At 39.1% G+C, this 18,825-nt stretch overlaps 1 protein-coding gene across 1 annotated transcript in view; it reads left to right on the top strand.

Moving 5' to 3' along the window:
• LOC111574166 (cadherin-22) overlaps positions 1-18,825 on the top strand; it is a 179,693-nt gene that overhangs the window by 124,561 nt on the left and 36,307 nt on the right. The window contains exons 6-10 of the mRNA XM_055010933.1: positions 6,313-6,432; positions 10,348-10,515; positions 12,307-12,488; positions 14,172-14,428; positions 17,000-17,136. Of these exons, the coding sequence (XP_054866908.1) occupies positions 6,313-6,432; positions 10,348-10,515; positions 12,307-12,488; positions 14,172-14,428; positions 17,000-17,136 (864 nt within the window). The remainder of the gene's footprint in view (positions 1-6,312; positions 6,433-10,347; positions 10,516-12,306; positions 12,489-14,171; positions 14,429-16,999; positions 17,137-18,825) is intronic.

The raw sequence follows: 18,825 nt of genomic DNA, 5'->3' as shown, positions 1-18,825 counted from the left end.
GTATTTGAAGAATATTTGTGGTGGCTGACAGAGAATAGCAGCAGGCGGCAAGAAAAACAACCTGTTACACACAGGAGATTGTAGCTTAAAACAGAGGAGCAAGTGTCTTTTGTATGAATAAAGTTATGATGCAAGAAATAAGAAACGGGTATCTGTGGACAAAACAAGCAATAGGTGTCTTTCTTCTTCATCTATTGACCTTTGTTCCATTCTCTCTGTCACACACTCGCACAGTCAACCTGAGAGATAAAATCCTCACTCCTTTTGCATGTAATATGAAAACTCCACAAGGAGAATAAAGTAATAATCACCCTCCCTGGTGTTCTGGCCCAGAGATGTTGCCCAGGAGGCTGCAAACTGCTGCAGTCACTATTGGGAATCCCAGAAGCTTTCATGCTAACTAACCGTAGATGAGACGTTTGGAGCAGAAGGATCACAGTAGAGAGCAATGCGACAAGGCAGCAGCGAGTTACAATCAATATTCTCTGCCAAACACCTTTATGTATATGACCAGTAACATCTACCATTATACGCTCAACCACAGTACTTGACATAATTGATTTTGGCTGATCCCTGTGTGTGGTCATGTGTATGAATAAGTGTGTATGTGGGGGAGGGAGAAAGTCAAAGAGTGTGAATGTGTGATTCAGGATGTGAAGAAGCATGGAAGATGTGCATGACAACAGCAGCACGATAGATTTGCAGTTGTGAAATTGATTAAAGCTCCAAGTTTATTATTAGAGATGCAATCAAGAAGCATGGACACTCCCTTTCTTTTCCCGCACATTAAAGATTTTGATATTGTGCAAGAAATAGACCATTTTAAACAACGTTGACACATGGCCTGTGGATACAGAGTTCTAATCATTTATCTATAAATGCATTTTTAAGTACTTTATAACCTTTGTTGTTGCCTTAACTTGTGTTCTTCAAGATCAAGAGTTGCCAGCTTTTTATTTATTTCCAAGACAAAGGCTTGAAAATAATGAGAGGTTATGTTTTAAAGTTGACATGCCACACTGACTCACAGCAGTGTCTACAAAACAAATAATGATCCGATCTATTAAAAGACACAAGTTCAAGGGCTAACAAAGATTAGATTTACACTCTCTGTCATGAGAGATGAAAAATATCCCTAAATCCTTGTTGAGATCTCGAAGAGGATCGATGTAAGCAGGCCATTGGCTTTTATGACATGGCAGATTTTTCTTCCCTTTATACTTCATTCTCTCTCGCCCCTCTTCCTCTGCCTCGCTCTCTCGCCACCTCTCTCCTGGGGCATTTATGTGGATGAGAGAGGAATGAATCACAGTGGAAGTAGTGAAGAAATAACTTTTCATGTGAAAACACCTCAGCTTTTATGGCTTTACTAAATGATCCATAATGCGGGCAGGGAGCACTCAGTCCTGCAGATTAAGGCGGGTCGGAGCGGCAAAGAAGCTCAGTGCTGCAGCCGTTAGACCCCTCCATGGAAGCTCGCACCAGTTCGGCACCAGCTGAGATAGGCACAAATCTCTTTTACGAGGCTGCCTCTTAAATAGCTGTCAGTCTAGTGTCTCACACGTGGCGCACTCCTCCAGCTCCCCTCACAGTAATTGAACCATCTCTCCCAGAGTGCTGAAATGGTGTGGGAAGCCATTCCGACAGCCTGTGTTGATACCATTAAACCAAACTCATGCATAAATCTAACTATATAGCCATCGTCACCCAGTCTCGACCGAATCCTCCACGCCCTAGAAACAACCCTCCTCCTTACTCCATTTCACCAGATATGGTCCCAGAGTTAGCTTTCATCCAAATATTATTTACATTATCCTTCAAGGGATATTGTTCACTGCTTAAATAACATTTGCAACACAGACTGTATTATTATGTTATTGTTTTGGAACAACTGTTGCTTCCTTCTTGTCTCTTGCACCAAGATTATGTTATAACAATCTTGGAAAAGGTGTTCCAGGAAGAAAGAGCCAAGTAAATAGAAAGTAACTACTGGCTACAGTGATTATTTTAACTGTTTATTTGCTCAATTAGCTGTTAATCCCGCCTGCCCTGTGGGATTTTACATACTTAAGAAGATAATAATAGAATTATTGGAATATTAACTATTAATTAAAGGTAGTAAATAAATGGCTGCCATTCAACCCTAATTACTTACCCCATCTGCAAGAGAATTAAATGAACAACAAAGCTACAGATGAGTGACAAATTAAAGGAAAAGCCTGAGTAAATGAGTAGAGAAACAAAATGAATGCAGATGCTTCCACACAGGTGCACTGCACAGTATAATTAAGCAATAATCATCCAATCATGCTCTGTGGCATGTATAAATATGCTAAATAGGCCTAGTTAATTCAGATTTCACATCAGGATGCAAGAGGGAAAGATCTAAGGAAAAGATAAAAGAGGGTTCATTTTTGGGGCATGGATGGCAGGAGCTTCAGTCGCAAAGGCTGCTCAACTGTGTGCTTCAGTGGGAACGGTGACTGAAAGGACAATCAAATTTAGATTTGTGGGAAAGACATGAAAAAATAGTTGAAATTTGTGTTCTGCAACACATATTTGAAGATGATGTTTGTATATTTGTTGCAATATGTAAAGGAAAACAGAAGAGCAACACTTCCTCAGGTGACTCAGAATGTCAATGCAGGACACGATCAGACTGTCAGCAAGAACAATCTGTCGACGACTACATAGACAGGAATATTTAAGTAGGGTTGCACATTTAAGTGTTCAGTGGTGCAAAAAACACCAGCAGTGTTCTACAGCGATTTGGTCAGATGAGCCATCCTTGATCATATTCTTGATAAATGAGTGAGTACATGTGTCAGTAACACCTAGAGAGTACAGAGCCTAAATGCTTGACCCCTATGGTAAGGAGATCCGGTGACCCTGTTATGCTATGGAGGGCCATTTGCTTGCATGGTTTGCGCCCACTTGACCCCTTGGAGGAATGAGTCAATGCAAATCAATACAAAATTCTTCTGAGTCATCACCTTTATCCTATGATGAACCATTACGATCCTGATGGGAGGGGTCTCTTCCAGAGTGCCAATGCTCCCATCCATAGGGCATGAGGGGTCACTGACTGGTTTGACGAGTATTGAAATGATGTGAATCATATGTTCTGGCCTTCAAAATCACCAGATCTCAACTCAACTGAATCACTTGGGAGATTTTGTGCTAACATGTTTGACAGCGCTTTCTACCACCATCATCAAAACACCAAATCAGGAGATATTCTTTGGAAGACTGGTGTTTCTTCCCTCCAGTAGAGTTCTAAAGACTTGTAGAATCAATGTCACGGTGCACTGAAGCTGCTCTGGTGGCCCATGGTGGTTAATTTGTCACCCATATGCATATATTCCTTATAGTTTCACAACAAAGAAACGTAGTGAGTATGAGAACAATTGCTAAACACTACTACTCTCGGGAATGCTCTAATGAACACTATCAGACAAAATGAAATTTGCTTTCACATCTTCTAATTGTTAAACTGAAAAATATGCACAATGCTGACACTTTTTTTAAAATATTGAGATCTACAGTGTATATATCTGCAGGCTACATTAGTTTTATCCTAAGCAGAGGGACTAATTTCCCTTCATTATTTTTTTTTTCCACAAGTGACACTAGTTGGCTCAGACTAGTGCCAAATTAAAGAGCTCATATGTGCTTCTAATAGAAAGTCCTGTGTCACTGTATCTGACTGAGTGTGGACGGAAATGTGTCAGCCCTGCTGCATCCATAAATACACCCAACAATGATGTCATGGTGTAATATACCAAACACCCAGTATTTCACTCTAGTGCAGCAAGGTGGGATAATCAGCCACTGCATGTCAGCAAAATAATTTCTTTTTCAATGTTCTTGTTGAAAGTGGAAAAAACTAAACCAGAACAAAAGAGATAGAAAGTTTTGTAATATAACCAAACCAAACAAATTTAGCCCAAACAAATGTGCCCATGAAGGGATACAAAGTTTGATATTTTGGTAATTAAAGTTATTATTGCTACAGTGCATGTTGTCTCATCTGAGAGCAATTTGTGATTGAGGTTTTATTAGTGAGAGAAAAAAATCTTTTTAGATAATGAATATTGGGAGCTTCTCTCCATTAGACATACTTCTCGTGTTACTGCTATATGCATTACATTTCAATCTGAGAAAGTCAATAATTTTTTATTGAATTCCCACAAGTCCATCAACAGTTGAATCTGCTTAAGTGACGCCAAGCACGCCAACAGATACTGTAAGTAATGACTTCTCCTCACTGAAAACACTGATGCAAGCCAGAGCTTTAATAAGAACCCAAGTGCCAAACTCACTGCCTCACTTCTCTTTTTAATATAAACACAATAAAGAAACATTTGCATTTATATAGTTCTTCCAAATCATCTGACGTTGCTGCCAGCCAGTATCCAGAAACAGCTGAGCGTCAAACTGATTGTTACCTGAGGAAAATTAAGATAAGGAAGTAATCCCATGGACGAAAATGGCTTTGTTGGACCCACAGCAGTGGGGCCAACCGACTAGGAAGAATTAACAAACCCCTGCCTGCTGCCAGTAATGAAACTGCTTAGTCTCTATACAGTCTTATGTTTTCAATATGATAAGAATGATATCTCACTCATCGCCCAACTGTGATGCAGTATATTGTGATCTTCTAAGGATCAGTACTTTTTCATATTTGGAATAGATAATGACTTACATGATGTGACAAGAATGAGAATTAAAAACCACCCTAGTTAATATGCATAATACTTTTTATTCAGGTAGGAGCTGCAATATATCAGGATTCACTGACGTTATTGATAGACTCTGATCTATTCATATGTCAATATAAGTTTAGCATATCCTTTCTGATCCTTTTTCATACCAGTTGTTTGTTCGATGACATATATTTTAGAAAAGGTACAACATAACACGGCCTAGTTCATTTCGCTAGTGTGATCGAGCAGGTAGAGTGATGCGATATTGTAGCGTGGAAAATGGCCAGCTCCTGTCAACATACAGTGCAGAACAAAAGACTGCTATAGGTGACGGCGACAAAAGAGTGATCTGAGCCATCTGATTTAATGGCTGGGTGACTTTAATGATAATCCGCTGGCCTCTCCCTCCCTCTTTCCCCCTTAGGAGCTCCATTGCATGACAGGAAACAAACAGTGCTCTGACACTTCTCGCTAATTAGCATCATTAGCATACGGTCATTATGTAGCTGGACACTAGCATGACAGGGCTCTGAGAAAGGCTACACTGGTGACCTTTAGTGGACAACACCAGCTGTCAGTAATTACCCACAGCACTGGCCAGAGGGATGAAGACAAAGACTGACTCGTTGTCCTTGAGGACCAGTGGTGCCTTAGAATGTCTCCCTTTTTATCTTCCTTTTTCCAGTAAGTGAATATATTTATAGAAAGGGAAAAAAACAAGGTGCTCATATGCTAGGAGATGAGTATACAGTTGTTTCTTAACCTCAAAATTAAGAACCTTAAAGTTTGAAAGGCTTTGGGCTGAGCTTTAACTAAAATGTGTGACTAAGTGGAGAGATGCGGCTGCGTATTTCCTGCCAGAGGCTGGTGTGCACGCACTGTTGACAAATTTACTACACTGAGTGGGAAATAATGACTTAAACATTGTTGCTCCACAAATCCCAATTTTAAGGTTTCATGTGGAAATGACTATCCTCTGTGTTGTCTGCTTAAGTGCCGGTAATGACATGTAATTGTTTGGTGCAGATTTATTTGCTTCTATCAGTCTTTGAAGATATAATGTTGACTGTATGACTCTAAGTTTCCTTTCATCTAAGAGCACAACTTCTGTGCTGATGAGAGGAAAAACAACTCTGAGCATTGGGGTTGCAGAAAGGCAATTTGAAATATCCAAAAAATTGTTTAGGAAATTTAGGCATGCTTAGGTGAAATAGCTACATGGTGCAATAGTGCTAAAATACTCCCTCTACCAAGTATAATCACAGACGAGCATTACTATTCCTGTACCTGTGTGTCCCACTCACTTATGTGATGCGTTCAGGAGCCCACAATCTTAATAAAGTGCAGCTTTTTAACAGGCTCTGAAAACAGTGAAGGGAGGCTATGTGCTGCTTTTGTGTATACGTCCTCAACCTCAAGGTCTGAAAATAATTTTTTGTCTTCAGAACCAGCTCCAGACAAACACAAAGAAAACACACACATCCTTGAGTCTGATTCAGATTCATATTATGAGATTCCAGCCCTTGTCTAAAGTTTCCCCAGTCACCTCCTGGCTCAGAAATGTTTCTTCCTTTTCTTTTGACATTATGCTGTCTCTTTTCAACAGGAACGTCCGTTATGAAGGTTACCGCGTCGGATGCTGATGATCCGACATACGGCAGCAGTGCCAGAGTGGTGTACAGTGTGCTGGATGGAGAAAAGTTTTTCACTGTCGACAAACACACAGGTAAGAATGAAAACACATCCAGCACTGTCTCAACCATTTTCTTCGAATATTTTCTTGTGCTTCTTCTTCTTTCAGCAGTACCTTAAGCAATCTATGTTCAGAGACCATAATTCCCAGATCAATCAAAATTTGCGGACAAAAACATAAAATCAATTGGCCAAAAACAAGCAATTTTATAAAGTTTTCACCAATAACTCCTGGCTCCAGCCACTCAAAATAGCACTTGGCTCAACAATCAAGTCTGGAACTTTTTCTGTCTGACAACATACAGATAGTAGATAGGTTGGTACTTGAGGAAAATTCAAGAAAAAAAATCAGTGATGCATAAAATATTTACATGTTCATTAATGTATGAAATACATGTTTTTTCCCTAGCTGTTTCGGCTGTATGTTAGGACCTGTAAAGTTCAGTAATTTTACATTTTTATTTTTTTTGGTCTCATTCACGCTCTGAGAACATGGAGTCTGTATGGGTCATCACTTAATATTACATCAGAATCCTGGGTTATATAGCCACCACATTCAGATTTAACCTCTGAAAAATCTCCCCCAGCTATACATTGGAAAACTCTTTATTTCCCCATGGAGTTGAGCTCATAGGAGGGATTCGTCCTGACCCACAGACTTTCAGGGGTAGCTTAGCATTGGTGTTGCCTTCGAATTCCTCTCCAGGGGAAAGCACGAAAGTTTTAATGATTCCTTTTTTGGTCTCCACCACTTAGATTTGGTCAGTCCGGGTGCCGTGATGATAAATGGCCCTGCCTGGGTGGAATTAGTCAGGAGACTGGATGGTCCATTCCAGCTTCTGCCTTCCAATTCTTCCCACCCTCTTTCCCCCCTTCTTGTAGGCAGACGGCCGGCCTAATAGGTGCGAGTCAAGAAGGTCAAAATAAAGAGGAGACAGAACAGCTGTGAAACCTGCCTCATTAATATCACTTTCACTCACCTTGGCAAAGTCTATAGCAAGTCACATTTTTTATGTATGCGTGTGTGTCTCTTTGGCCATTATGGAATTGTCTATAGGTGTTTTTGAGTATCCGAGGAAAGGAGATTAGTGACAAGGATAGAACCATACTAATATGCAGAGAAAAAATTTGCTTTTTTCATGTGAAAGTACTATAGATCATAATATCGTGGCAAAAGAACAAAGAAATGTAAATGCTTTCTGAAAAAAACAACTGTATGGGACCTACAGTTACATTGGGTTTAAGCCCACAGTGTCTGTTATCTCATATAATTTTATTTATATATATATATATATATATATATATATATATATATATATATATATATATATATATATATATATATATATATATATATATATATATATATATATATATATATATATATATGTTGTTTATTTATATCACTTTGACATATTCCATGCAAAATACTAGTCTTATTGTTCCAGGTTAATGATGTGGAGTTTTCAGTGTAAACACCGAGCAGTAATTTCATCTCCTGCTTCTTTCGAAAAACACATAACAAAAGAAGCATCCTTGTTCTCAAGTCTCAGAAAAACAAGAGAACAAATACACTACCAGTAAAAAGTTTGGACACACCTTCTCATTCTGTGGTTTTTATTTGATTATTTTCTACAAAATGCATATGGAGTTATGCTGTAAACAAAAAAATGTTAATCTTTAGTATTAATCTACAATGTAGAAAATAATAAAATAAATATAAAAAGCATTGAATGAGAAGGTGTTTTTACTGGTAGCATGTATTATATATATATACGCTATATATATATATATATATATATATATATATATATACATATATATATATATATATATATATTTTTTTTTTTTTTTATATATATATTTTATATATATACTTATACTTATTGCTTCTTAAATTACAAAGGGTAGAGAGAACCGGAGCTTTAAAACACAGAGACAATAACACTAAGGGTGTGCTGTTGTATTATGTCTGATTTGGTTTGATTATAAGATTAAATTTGCATCTAATAAAAATCTTTTGGCTGTTTTTACAGTGCAGCATATAAAAATACATGAAAATGTACGGATAAGATTAAAGCGGTACTTAGATACTGTGAGTCCACAATTGCTTTTTGCAACAGTAGGGAACTTGATAAAATATATCAACCAAAACACTGGCAATACTGAGAATGCATAAGTGGAAAAGTTAAAGTTTTTGTAGTTTTGCCCCCACCACAACTGTAGATTTGTCCATTCCAATGTCAGAGTGCAACGGTACCTCCCGTGAAAATGTGAGTGCAGCAATATGTATGGATCATCGGTTTCTGGTGGCGTGCAGACAGCGGCAGAGGAAATGACATGGTGACAGGCGCAAAAGGCGAGCCGATACCTCAGCCTGCCAGAACGACCTCTTTTCAGTTTTTATAGTGGCTCTGGATGTCCAAAAGATTTCCAATGCCTCACAAGATAAGAACACAGAGATAATTGATGTGTAAAAGAAAAAAAAGAGAGAGAAAGAAAAAAGATTGGAATGTCATTTATTTTATATTAATGTAATGAATTACTATACTGAAGCTCTATTTCACAGTTGGTATACACGGTCCTATTACCCGCTTAAATTGGTTAATGTTAAGGCTACGTGATAAGCATTGGAATATGGAGCAGGTAGGCTGCACTGATGAATACCGACCATGTGTGTACATCCATAGGTTCTACTATAACTTAGGAGCAGCAGTGCTGTATAGTTATTGCAGCCCTGATTTAAATGCATCCCCTTTGGTCTTTCGTAGATGAAAGAGAAGCATGTCATCTGTCTCTCCTTAACTCTACTGCTGCATGGACTGTATTTTGGCGACTCATAGAACATGGCCCCAGGCTAAATGTGGCTTGAATCAGTGAGTTGTATGCCCAACACAATGCAAACCTTTGGGAATGAGACACCACACCAAGCACAGGAAATGCATCAATAGATTCTGATGTGGAAAATCCCAAGGGGTAAAGTGGAATTATATTACTGCTGCAGAGCAAAGCAGCCAGCTACTGATGCAGCTGCTGCTGCTGCTGGGCCAACAAGGAGCATGTCTCTTTTAAACCAAAAGGAACCATGTGCTGGTTTGATAGTGTGTGAGAGAAATAGGTACAGCATAAAAAAAGAGACCAAAGTATGTGACTTCTTTGGAAACACAAATATAGTTGTTTGGTAACTTCACAGGTGCTCTCACGCAGGAGACGACATCATCAGGAAATCATGTCCAAACTGTCTGCAAGTAGTCATAGAGAGCTGACATGTTTGTCAAGGTGACCATAAAGAAGACGGTTTGTTGTTCTGCTGATCTTTATCTGAAAGGTGCAATCTAACTTTTACATTTTGTACAGTTCTGTAAATTAGAAGGCTCAACTCAATCAGTGCCCTGTTTTAACTGACTGCAGAAATATCACAGAATGTGCACTGCCGAATAAATGAAGCCATTGCCCTGGTTTTGCTTCTTTCTCTCTCTCTCACTCTCTCTTGCTGTGCTTCTTAACTCTCTTCCTACATCATATCACTTTCTCTATGTCCCTTGCTTGCTTTGTGGATATCCACTTCCCAGGTATGAGTGCAGTCTTACCCACCATGGCAGAGCTGTAATGCTGTTCAGGGTGGCTGAGGCAAGCCTTCATTCTGCCTCTATATATTATTCATTTTAATACAGCTGAGCCATAAAACGGTGTGTGTGCAGAGGCGGAAATATGACAGAATCTCTGCTATCCACCTTTTTCTGAGGAGGAGAAATGGAATGCGCTGCACTTGTGCCTCCATAATACAGTGCTTAGCAGAAGTTGGTATCCAGACTGAGAGGGGAAATATAGTTGGTTATTGCATAAGTGCCAACCACTAATGTAACCTTTCCAGTGGCCTCACTTACTAACTACTCTCCCTCTCTCTGCCTCCCCCCCTGCAAACTCACCTCCGTCCCTCAATCATTAGGAATAATTATGACAGCAGTGGCGGATTTGGACCGCGAGACGCAGGATCGCTACGAGTTGGTCGTCAAGGCAACAGACATGGCAGGACAAATGGGTGGTCTCTCTGGCTCCACCACGGTGACCATAGTGATCACAGACGTTAATGACAACCCACCGCGCTTCCCACAGAGTGAGTGTGTCCCGCACATTTTCTCGCTTTAAACTGCAACAGAGACTGCGAGACAGGAGGAGAGGGAGAAAACAGCTGGAAATGACTGAGAATCCAAAAGGAACATGTGAGGATTTATTTTTCAGAGGGATGAGGAATCTGAAAGACAAAAGAAACAGGAATATGATGAGAGAGACATATTTTGCGACCTGCAGGCCTCTGACATCAATAAACAGTGGCTTGAATAGCGTCCATGCAGTCTGTGAAAATCACCTAAATTAAATTTATGGGCCAGTCGTACCCGCTGCCCGTAACAAAGTAGTCTATCAAATGTGGAGAATTGATGCGTTCCACTGCACATTTGATCATTCTCTTTAAGCAAGGCTCAAAGGAGGACCGAATCAATATAGCTGATTGTACATAGTAATGTTATGGATTTATGATGGTGAGTTGGTTTTTTAAGCAAATGGCTTTCGGGGAGCACACGCCCTCAACAGGTAGGTTTAAAACACACATCTGAACATACACACTATTCCACCTGACCACACAGACGCACTTAATTCAGTTGAAACCCTGTCCTCTTTCAAGCAAACCAATAAAGAATCTGGACGGTGCACATATTGCAGCTTTAATACGTTGCACCAGCACAAGCACATTCATGGTTTTCCACCTGACATGTGGTATATTATACTAAATGTTAGCACATCTAAAATTAATTACATGTGTGAACTAAACAGTGCTTGGCTGTCTTTCTTTATTCAGTTTTTTTTTTCCTTTTCCTGGAGTAAAAGTGACACTATAACAGCATGACAGTATTACTTTTTTTAAAGCTAGGGGTGCAGCATCTGACAGTGTGGTTGATTGCATTTGATATGTCTCCACACACCTTTTCTTATTTCTTGATAAATCTTTTTTTTTCATCTCTGTAAATCATATTTACCCAGTAAGAGGGATAAGCCCTGCAGGATTATAGTACCTCCACTGTATGGCGTTGGGGAATAGATAGAATTTGGAATCCAGTCATAAATAAGATGTAAAGGAAGATGACATATGGTATATGTAAGGGCTTTGATGGGTCACATAATTTCCCTCTGGGGACAGTAGAGTTAATCTTCTTACTTTGTTTGTTTTTTTTGTTTTTTTTTGTTTTTTTTAAGCATTTTTTTTAATTCCTAACAATTTTGGGCTTTTTTGTCTTTTTAAATCTAACTTCAGATTTTACTCTCACCTCCACTTCAATAATATAGTATCTACTTTATTATTAGCATCCATGCTAACAACTGAGATCCAGTCACAATCGCTCATTGCATGGTGTTGATCAATCTGTATTGTAGCAGAGACACAATATAACTACAGTGTGAAATCTGGCTTGTGCCAACTACTAATGTTCTAATAATATGAAGTGGTGTCATTTTTCACACTATTTTATGTGAATACAGAGATCACATTTACAATAAATGTCTGACATCTACTTGTTGCTTTCCCCTCATTATAATCCCATCCTAACTTCATTTTCCATTATGTTTCTTCCCCTCTTTACCTGTACTTTATCTACATCATTATCTTGCCCCCTTCCTCTTCCCACTTTTCTGTTTCCGCTCTCTATCCATCTCTTTTACCAATATCCTGACTTTCTCACCCTCATTTTCCACTTACGACCGTCCATCTGTCTTTCCTCATCCTTCTTCCGCTGCTGTTATTTCCTCTTCTTCTCCATGTTGCATTTGTCTCGTGTCATTCTTTTGTGGTATCTTGTGCGCCTACATCTGCATGTTGGTTTACCTATGATTTTCCACCTATCCCGTTTACCAGAGATGTACCAGTTTTCGGTGTCAGAGGGGGCTGCTCTGGGCACACCGGTTGGACGTGTCATTGCCTCCGATGCAGACATGGGAGAAAACACGGACATGAGCTATCTGATCAAAGAGGGAGGAGAGCTCTTCAAGGTCACCACAGATGTAGAGACGCAGGAAGCGATTGTCTCCATCAAGAAGGTATAGTTAAATAAAACAAAAGCTGCAATGCTGTGATGGTTGTCTGTTAATCCAATATAGTTTTTTGTTTTTACCAGGCAAGAATTATTAATTCATTTTAAGAAATAAGAACACAAATACTACATTTTGCCTTACAAAACCCAGATCCCACTATCTATTGCAAACTAAATGTTTTGTGATTCAGTTTTTCCTTCCCCTAAAGCTTAACACAAACCAGCTAAACAATATAGCTAAGAATCATAAGGTGAAAATGACCCCAAACACATCTCAAAAATGGGAAAGAAATGGTTAAATCAGGGTAGAATTAAGATTCTAGACTGGCCTCAATCCCACCAGAATCTGGGGACTGAGATGAATAAACAAGTCTTTGTCAGAAAGCAAACAAATTTAGTTGAAATGTTCCAATTCTGTCAAGAGGAGGGTCAAAGATACAACCAGAATTTTGTGGACAGCTACTAGAAGCACCTAAGTGAAGTGAGAATTGCCAAGGGATGTTTAACCAAATACTAGCATTGCTGTATGTATATTTTTGACAAGAGATTTGTACATATTTCCAAAAGACCTATAATAAATCTATTAAAGAACCAAAATGCATGATTGTTTTTTGACAAAAATATTAGGTTTCAATTAAATGCTTTAAATTTCATGAGATTGACCAGAAGAAAATTATTAACCATTTACAAAACTGTCTGATTGTTTAAATCGTTTGTTGTCATATTTTCTACTTGTGCAATAAATGTCCATGCACAAGTAATTTTTAAGCACCCATTTTAGAAATGAGAGTCCAGCGAAGGCTATTTTGTGCTGTAAAAGAATCACTCAAAAATCAGACCAGCTACAGTTACCAGGTATGCTACCCTGGAAGCATTTATTGATTTTTTTCTAACTGAATTTTTATAGATTGTTGTCATATGCAGCAGTCCCTGGTACCTCTGCCAGAACATACAGACATGATTGGGATTGTTTTGGCTAAAAATCACCAAGTAACTGGGCCTCTGTTGTTTACTGTTTTACGAAACCTGTTTGAGGACCTGTTGGCAAAGTTGACACTTTTTTGCTCCCAGCATTTTGGTCTTTCTGCTGGACAGCTCCTCGGCCGCAAATCCTTTCAAGAGACAGAGAAAGAGAGATAATTGGTCTTTGATGGTTGATGATCATTGGTTGTCTGCTGGAGTTTGACAGGTGCTGTCAGTACTTTGTCTTTCCAAATGGTCAACTATTCTCAACTTCTGTTTCACCTTGCATTCTGAGACCAAAAGAAAAGAAAAGGTTGAATTCTAGAAGCAGCAACTTGTGTCAAAAGGGGTTCTCTGAAGTGACACATCGCCATTGTGAATGGGGCCTAATGGCAAAATGAACATGTCGACACTCAGCCAGCAGTAGTGTTTTGGTTCACTGGACTCTCAACAATATGGCAGTGTTAAGCATTCTAGCTGCCAGAGTCTGTAATGGTTAGCTGGTGATGCTTGTACAACTGTATCTTGAAAGAAACTATCAGCTCAAAGAGAAGCATGGACTTTATAGATATATATATATATATAAAAATCTATGTCTTTGCTTTCAGTATTTTGATTTACCTTCTGGCCATCAATGTCACTACTGAGAGCTGTGTCACTTTAGATGATAGCTGATGAATGGCGAAGTGAAATTCTTCATTAAAAATCTTGTATATTTGTCTTTCAGTCGCTGGACTTCGAGAGCAAGCGGACGCACAATGTTGTCGTAGAGGCAGTAAATAAGCACGTCGACCCTCGCTTTGTGGACCTGGGCTCGTTCCGAGACCAGACTATAGTTCGGGTGAGCGTGTCCGACATAGACGAGCCACCGATCTTTCAGCCAGCGGATGGCGCCGTCATGGAGGTCCAGGAGGATGCTAAAGTGGGGGCGCTGGTTGGCATCGTCACTGCCAGGGATCCAGATGTGAAGAATAAACCTGTTAGGTATGCCAAGGGATGTAAAATGATTTTTACCAAACAGCAAAATGAGCTGTTCTGGTAAAAATCTGTGAATATATATTAAAATTAGGCAACTTTTGTGGGAAAACAACAACAAAAGAAATTCCCCTGACAAAGAAAAAGAATTAGAGCAAAGATTTATTCAGTTGAGTTCCTTGTAAACCACTGCACAGAGAAATTAAGTTTTCTTAGAACCCTGATTTGTGTAAAACACCACATGTTAATGCAATCACAGTCCAAACTGGAATGCTAATTATCGCTTCTTAAATTACAATGGGTAGAGAGAACTGGAGCTTTAAAACACAGAGACAATAACACTAAGGGTGTGCTGTTGTATCATGTCTGATTTGGTTTGATTATAAGATTAAATTTGCATCTAATAAAAATCTTTTGGCTGTTTTTACAGTGCAGCATATAAAAATACATGAAAATGTACGGATAAGACTAAAGCGGTACTTAGATACTGAGAGTCCACAATTGCTTTTTGCAACAGTAGGGAGCTTGATAAAATATATCAACCAAAACACTGGCACTAAAATATTGCTATGGATCGATAGCCTCGCTGTTTAATATAAATCACACCGCAAAGCAAACTTATGCATGACAATGAGTACCTCATTTTGCGTAGCTTTGATAGGACTGAAACACTGTAACATGGGCAGCAGCTCCACAAGCTCAGTCCCATTGCTCACTGCATCCTGCATCTACTGTGAGACTGTACACACATTTCTACTATTACCAATATAATGTAGACACACATGCAGCTGATAGGCTCAGAAGCCAAATCTTTTTTTAACAAATTCCCTTGAAGGTGGAGTAGAAGCCAAAGCAACAGAGCAATCAGCTAAAGTGTACATTATATCTCTTTTTTTTTCTCAGATTACTATGTGTGATAAAACAATATCATCTGGTATCTCTGGTCTCTAGCAAGGTCTTTGGTTTATATGTCCTCAGAAGAGCAATTGCAATGTGAGGGAGGGAATGTAGATAAGGGCTATGACAGTCTCACTGACAGAGTATACGCCGACACATGCAGGGCCTGTGCAAATTACCTCGATTAAAAATGCATGAGCCTCAGAGTTCCAGGTGTAATAAAGTACAACACAATGGCAGTGCTGTCGTTCACTAGTGTCTTGGCGGCCCGCAGCTGAAAATATGTGTGCGATACGTGTGCGAGCATATATGAGTGTATGAGTGTGTGTGTTTATGCCTGTGAATGTGTTTGAGTGAGTGAAAAGGGCGGGTGAGAGTTTGGCCAGGAGCCACCTACTGGGCAAAGTTAGCAACCTCATGGCCTCTGGCATTCAGCAGTGCACGTTCTCTTAAAGTCGGCTGATGTGAAAACAAAAATGAAGGGATGTTCTTTTCCTCTGCTTTGTGGATCTCCGAACACACCAGGGAAAGGAAACTAAGCTGAAAAACAATAAAAATTTGATTTTTGCATAATATGCCCCCTTTTAATGTCTATACGGGAGACAGATGCCAGTGGCAGATGTAATGTAATGTAATACAGCCAAAATTCCTGTCCTAAATGGGATGTTAAAGATAGTTTTAATGGGGCAATAGACTGACATGGAAGTGTGTCACCTCTGTGCAGTGTTTTAAGCACAGAGTAGTTCACTGCCATGGTGCAATGGTGTCGTTTCAAATGCAAGGGTTGTTTTGTTAGTGTAAAAAGGCAAGATCTCATTTCAAACACAGGTTATCTTGAGGCCTTACAGCTAGTTACACAATGACAAAGAAACAGTGGAAAAAATATTTGTCCTCCTGGAGTTAATAATCTGAATCCGTTTCATTTATTGACACATGAATACAGTTAAAAAATGCTAATGAAAGCATGATCAAAAACCTTTTTAATCCATGATCTGTTTTTCTATACTGCATCAGTCTAATACCGCTTCTCTTGACAATACGTTTCATGTCTACAATATCTAACCATCATTCTCATGAGACCTGGTGAATGCTGGCTGGCGTGTTTGTCGGAGAGGCCTTAAGAGCTGATAATGCCCATGGTTCTTCATTATGGTTTATGTGGGTTCGACTAAGCCAGCTGTGTGTTTGTGCGTGTGTGTGATGGGGGAGAGTAACTTAGAACAAAGAAACCTTTCAGCAAATTCTTGTTGACTCACCATCTTTTGAGAGCACCAAGTACCCCAAAGAAGGAAAGATGCATTTGTGGTTTTTCTAGAGTGCACAATGAAAATTTAATGTTATTATTTATGGTTGTTTTTTTTTGCTCTGAATAGGCAAAGAAAGGATCACGATATAGACACATGCAGTACAGGATACAGTTCTGTTAGGGTCACAGGATCTGTGGCAAATCCCTTGTAAATGTCTTTAAATATAATTCTTCAGCCGTCATTGTCTCTGTATAAGCTGTTTGTATTCAGTGCCGCCAAATGTTACCTCTCCACGCCGCTCTTCAGCATTCAAGGCTAAAATATAGACACCATACAAATACACGTCTGAGAAATTACTTCTTCTCTATTAATTCTTTTAAACAACTGTTCTAGTTTTCTCTCAACATCTATAGCTTATGCTTACCCTTTGTTGCAGGTTCTCTATCGACCGGTCCACAGACCAGGAGATGATCTTCCATATTGATCCTGATTCGGGTGCCATCACACTGGGAAAAATTTTGGACCGAGAGACTGCAGGCTGGCACAATATCACTGTGAAGGCAGTGGAAGCAGGTACATTGCTTCCTATTTCAAAATGACCTTATCACACGCAGGATTTGTACATCTTCATAGTGCTGGCTAGAGTGTGATATCATTTATAATCTGGAGACTTTTTCAACTTGGGAAACTTTCTGAAAGTTGCTGGAAATAATCTGTGAATTCAGTTTCGACAAATCCGTGTAATCTCCAACAGGTGCAATCTGAATCACAGTGAGCTCTTTTAATGGTTAGTTTTGACATTTGGTTTTGACTCTTGTGTCAGAACATGTCAAAACAAAGCCTGGAAGAAATGAACATTCATGATATGCATATAACTGCAATGAAATAAACTAATAATTAAATCTTCATTTTTACTGTCAAATCACAATTAAAATTTATGCAGCAGCGATGTATTCTCCTTTTTCTTTTACCACTGAAGGAGGGAAAAACAAAGGAAAGAACATCTAAATTTAGATAAGTGTCAGCTAAAGTAGCAAAGAGATGTGCACATCCTGTGCTATATTTAGGTCAGATGGAGGACAGAAGAAGCAACGACCGAAAAAAGTCGCGTGTCCTCATGCTGGATAAGAGAGCTCAAATATTTAGGCCACTGCCTGACACCCCTGACTAAAAGACAAAAAACTGCATGTGTTTGAACAATGTATAGCTCACCTTTTAGAACAAGAAAGTTGTTGAAGTTTCTCTGATGATTGGCTCGCTTCGTCTATCCTCAGTGCCTGCCAGTGATGGAGACTGTACAAGCTGAATTAGCTGTCCAACATTTACCGACTCCCACCAGGGGTGATAAGGGGTGACTGACAACCTCAAACTGCTGTGATCATTAGCTACCAAAGCTTCTGGCACATTTTCAGCAGAAGTGTGTTGTGGCTTTTAGCTGTGAGAAAAGACATGGAATGGAAGAGTAATGTATGGTAGAAGGACAACTTTTAAATAAGATTTTGCTGTAAACAACTTTATCATCAGAGTACAAGGTGCAGTACGTGCTGTGGGATGAAAAATGATTAATAACTACTAAAAAAGTGTTTAAAATGTAGAATATTATATTCCTTGGTGGCATGAATTTGTATAAGATGTCTTATATACTGCAACATGCGCTGTTGGGCTTATGGGTGAGAAACATTTTATATGCTTTTAAATTATTGCATCTGAAATTATCAAGCAATAATAAAATCATCACGAAATACAGTTACTTTAGATTTGTGCATTTTGAATGCTGGTGTTTCAATAGCTTCACAAGTGTTGGTCATTCATCAAGGACATCATAGTAGCCATTCATGTGCTGTTGCCTTTCTGACATCAGGGGAAAATATAGTCATCATTGTCTTTGAGGTGACAAACACGTTGCTGAAAATGAATGAAGGCTTTACATTTTTTCATCACAATGGGTTCTTTTGTCATAGCAAGGGAAATGAAGAATGTAATAACTTGGGGAAGCTGGGAAGTTATTACTATACCATTAGAAGTAAACTTGAGAAAGGAGAAGGAGGTCTGGTATTCCGCACTTTTTCAATCTTATACAGATGAAGTGATTTTGGGATTGCAGTGAAAGCAGAGGAGATTGGATTCTGCATCTAACTTGTATCCACCAGCACACACAGAAGGAGGAAGAAAACAATGTCATAAACAAGGATAATTTTAAAATGTCTTCATATTTGTTCCTCCCTCATATTTCCCCAGACTGTGATTACTCCAATAATCAAT

Source organism: Amphiprion ocellaris, chromosome 5 (genome assembly GCF_022539595.1).
Source record: "Amphiprion ocellaris isolate individual 3 ecotype Okinawa chromosome 5, ASM2253959v1, whole genome shotgun sequence".
NCBI classification, from domain to species: domain Eukaryota; kingdom Metazoa; phylum Chordata; class Actinopteri; family Pomacentridae; genus Amphiprion; species Amphiprion ocellaris.
This window is presented reverse-complemented; position numbering and strand designations above follow the sequence as displayed.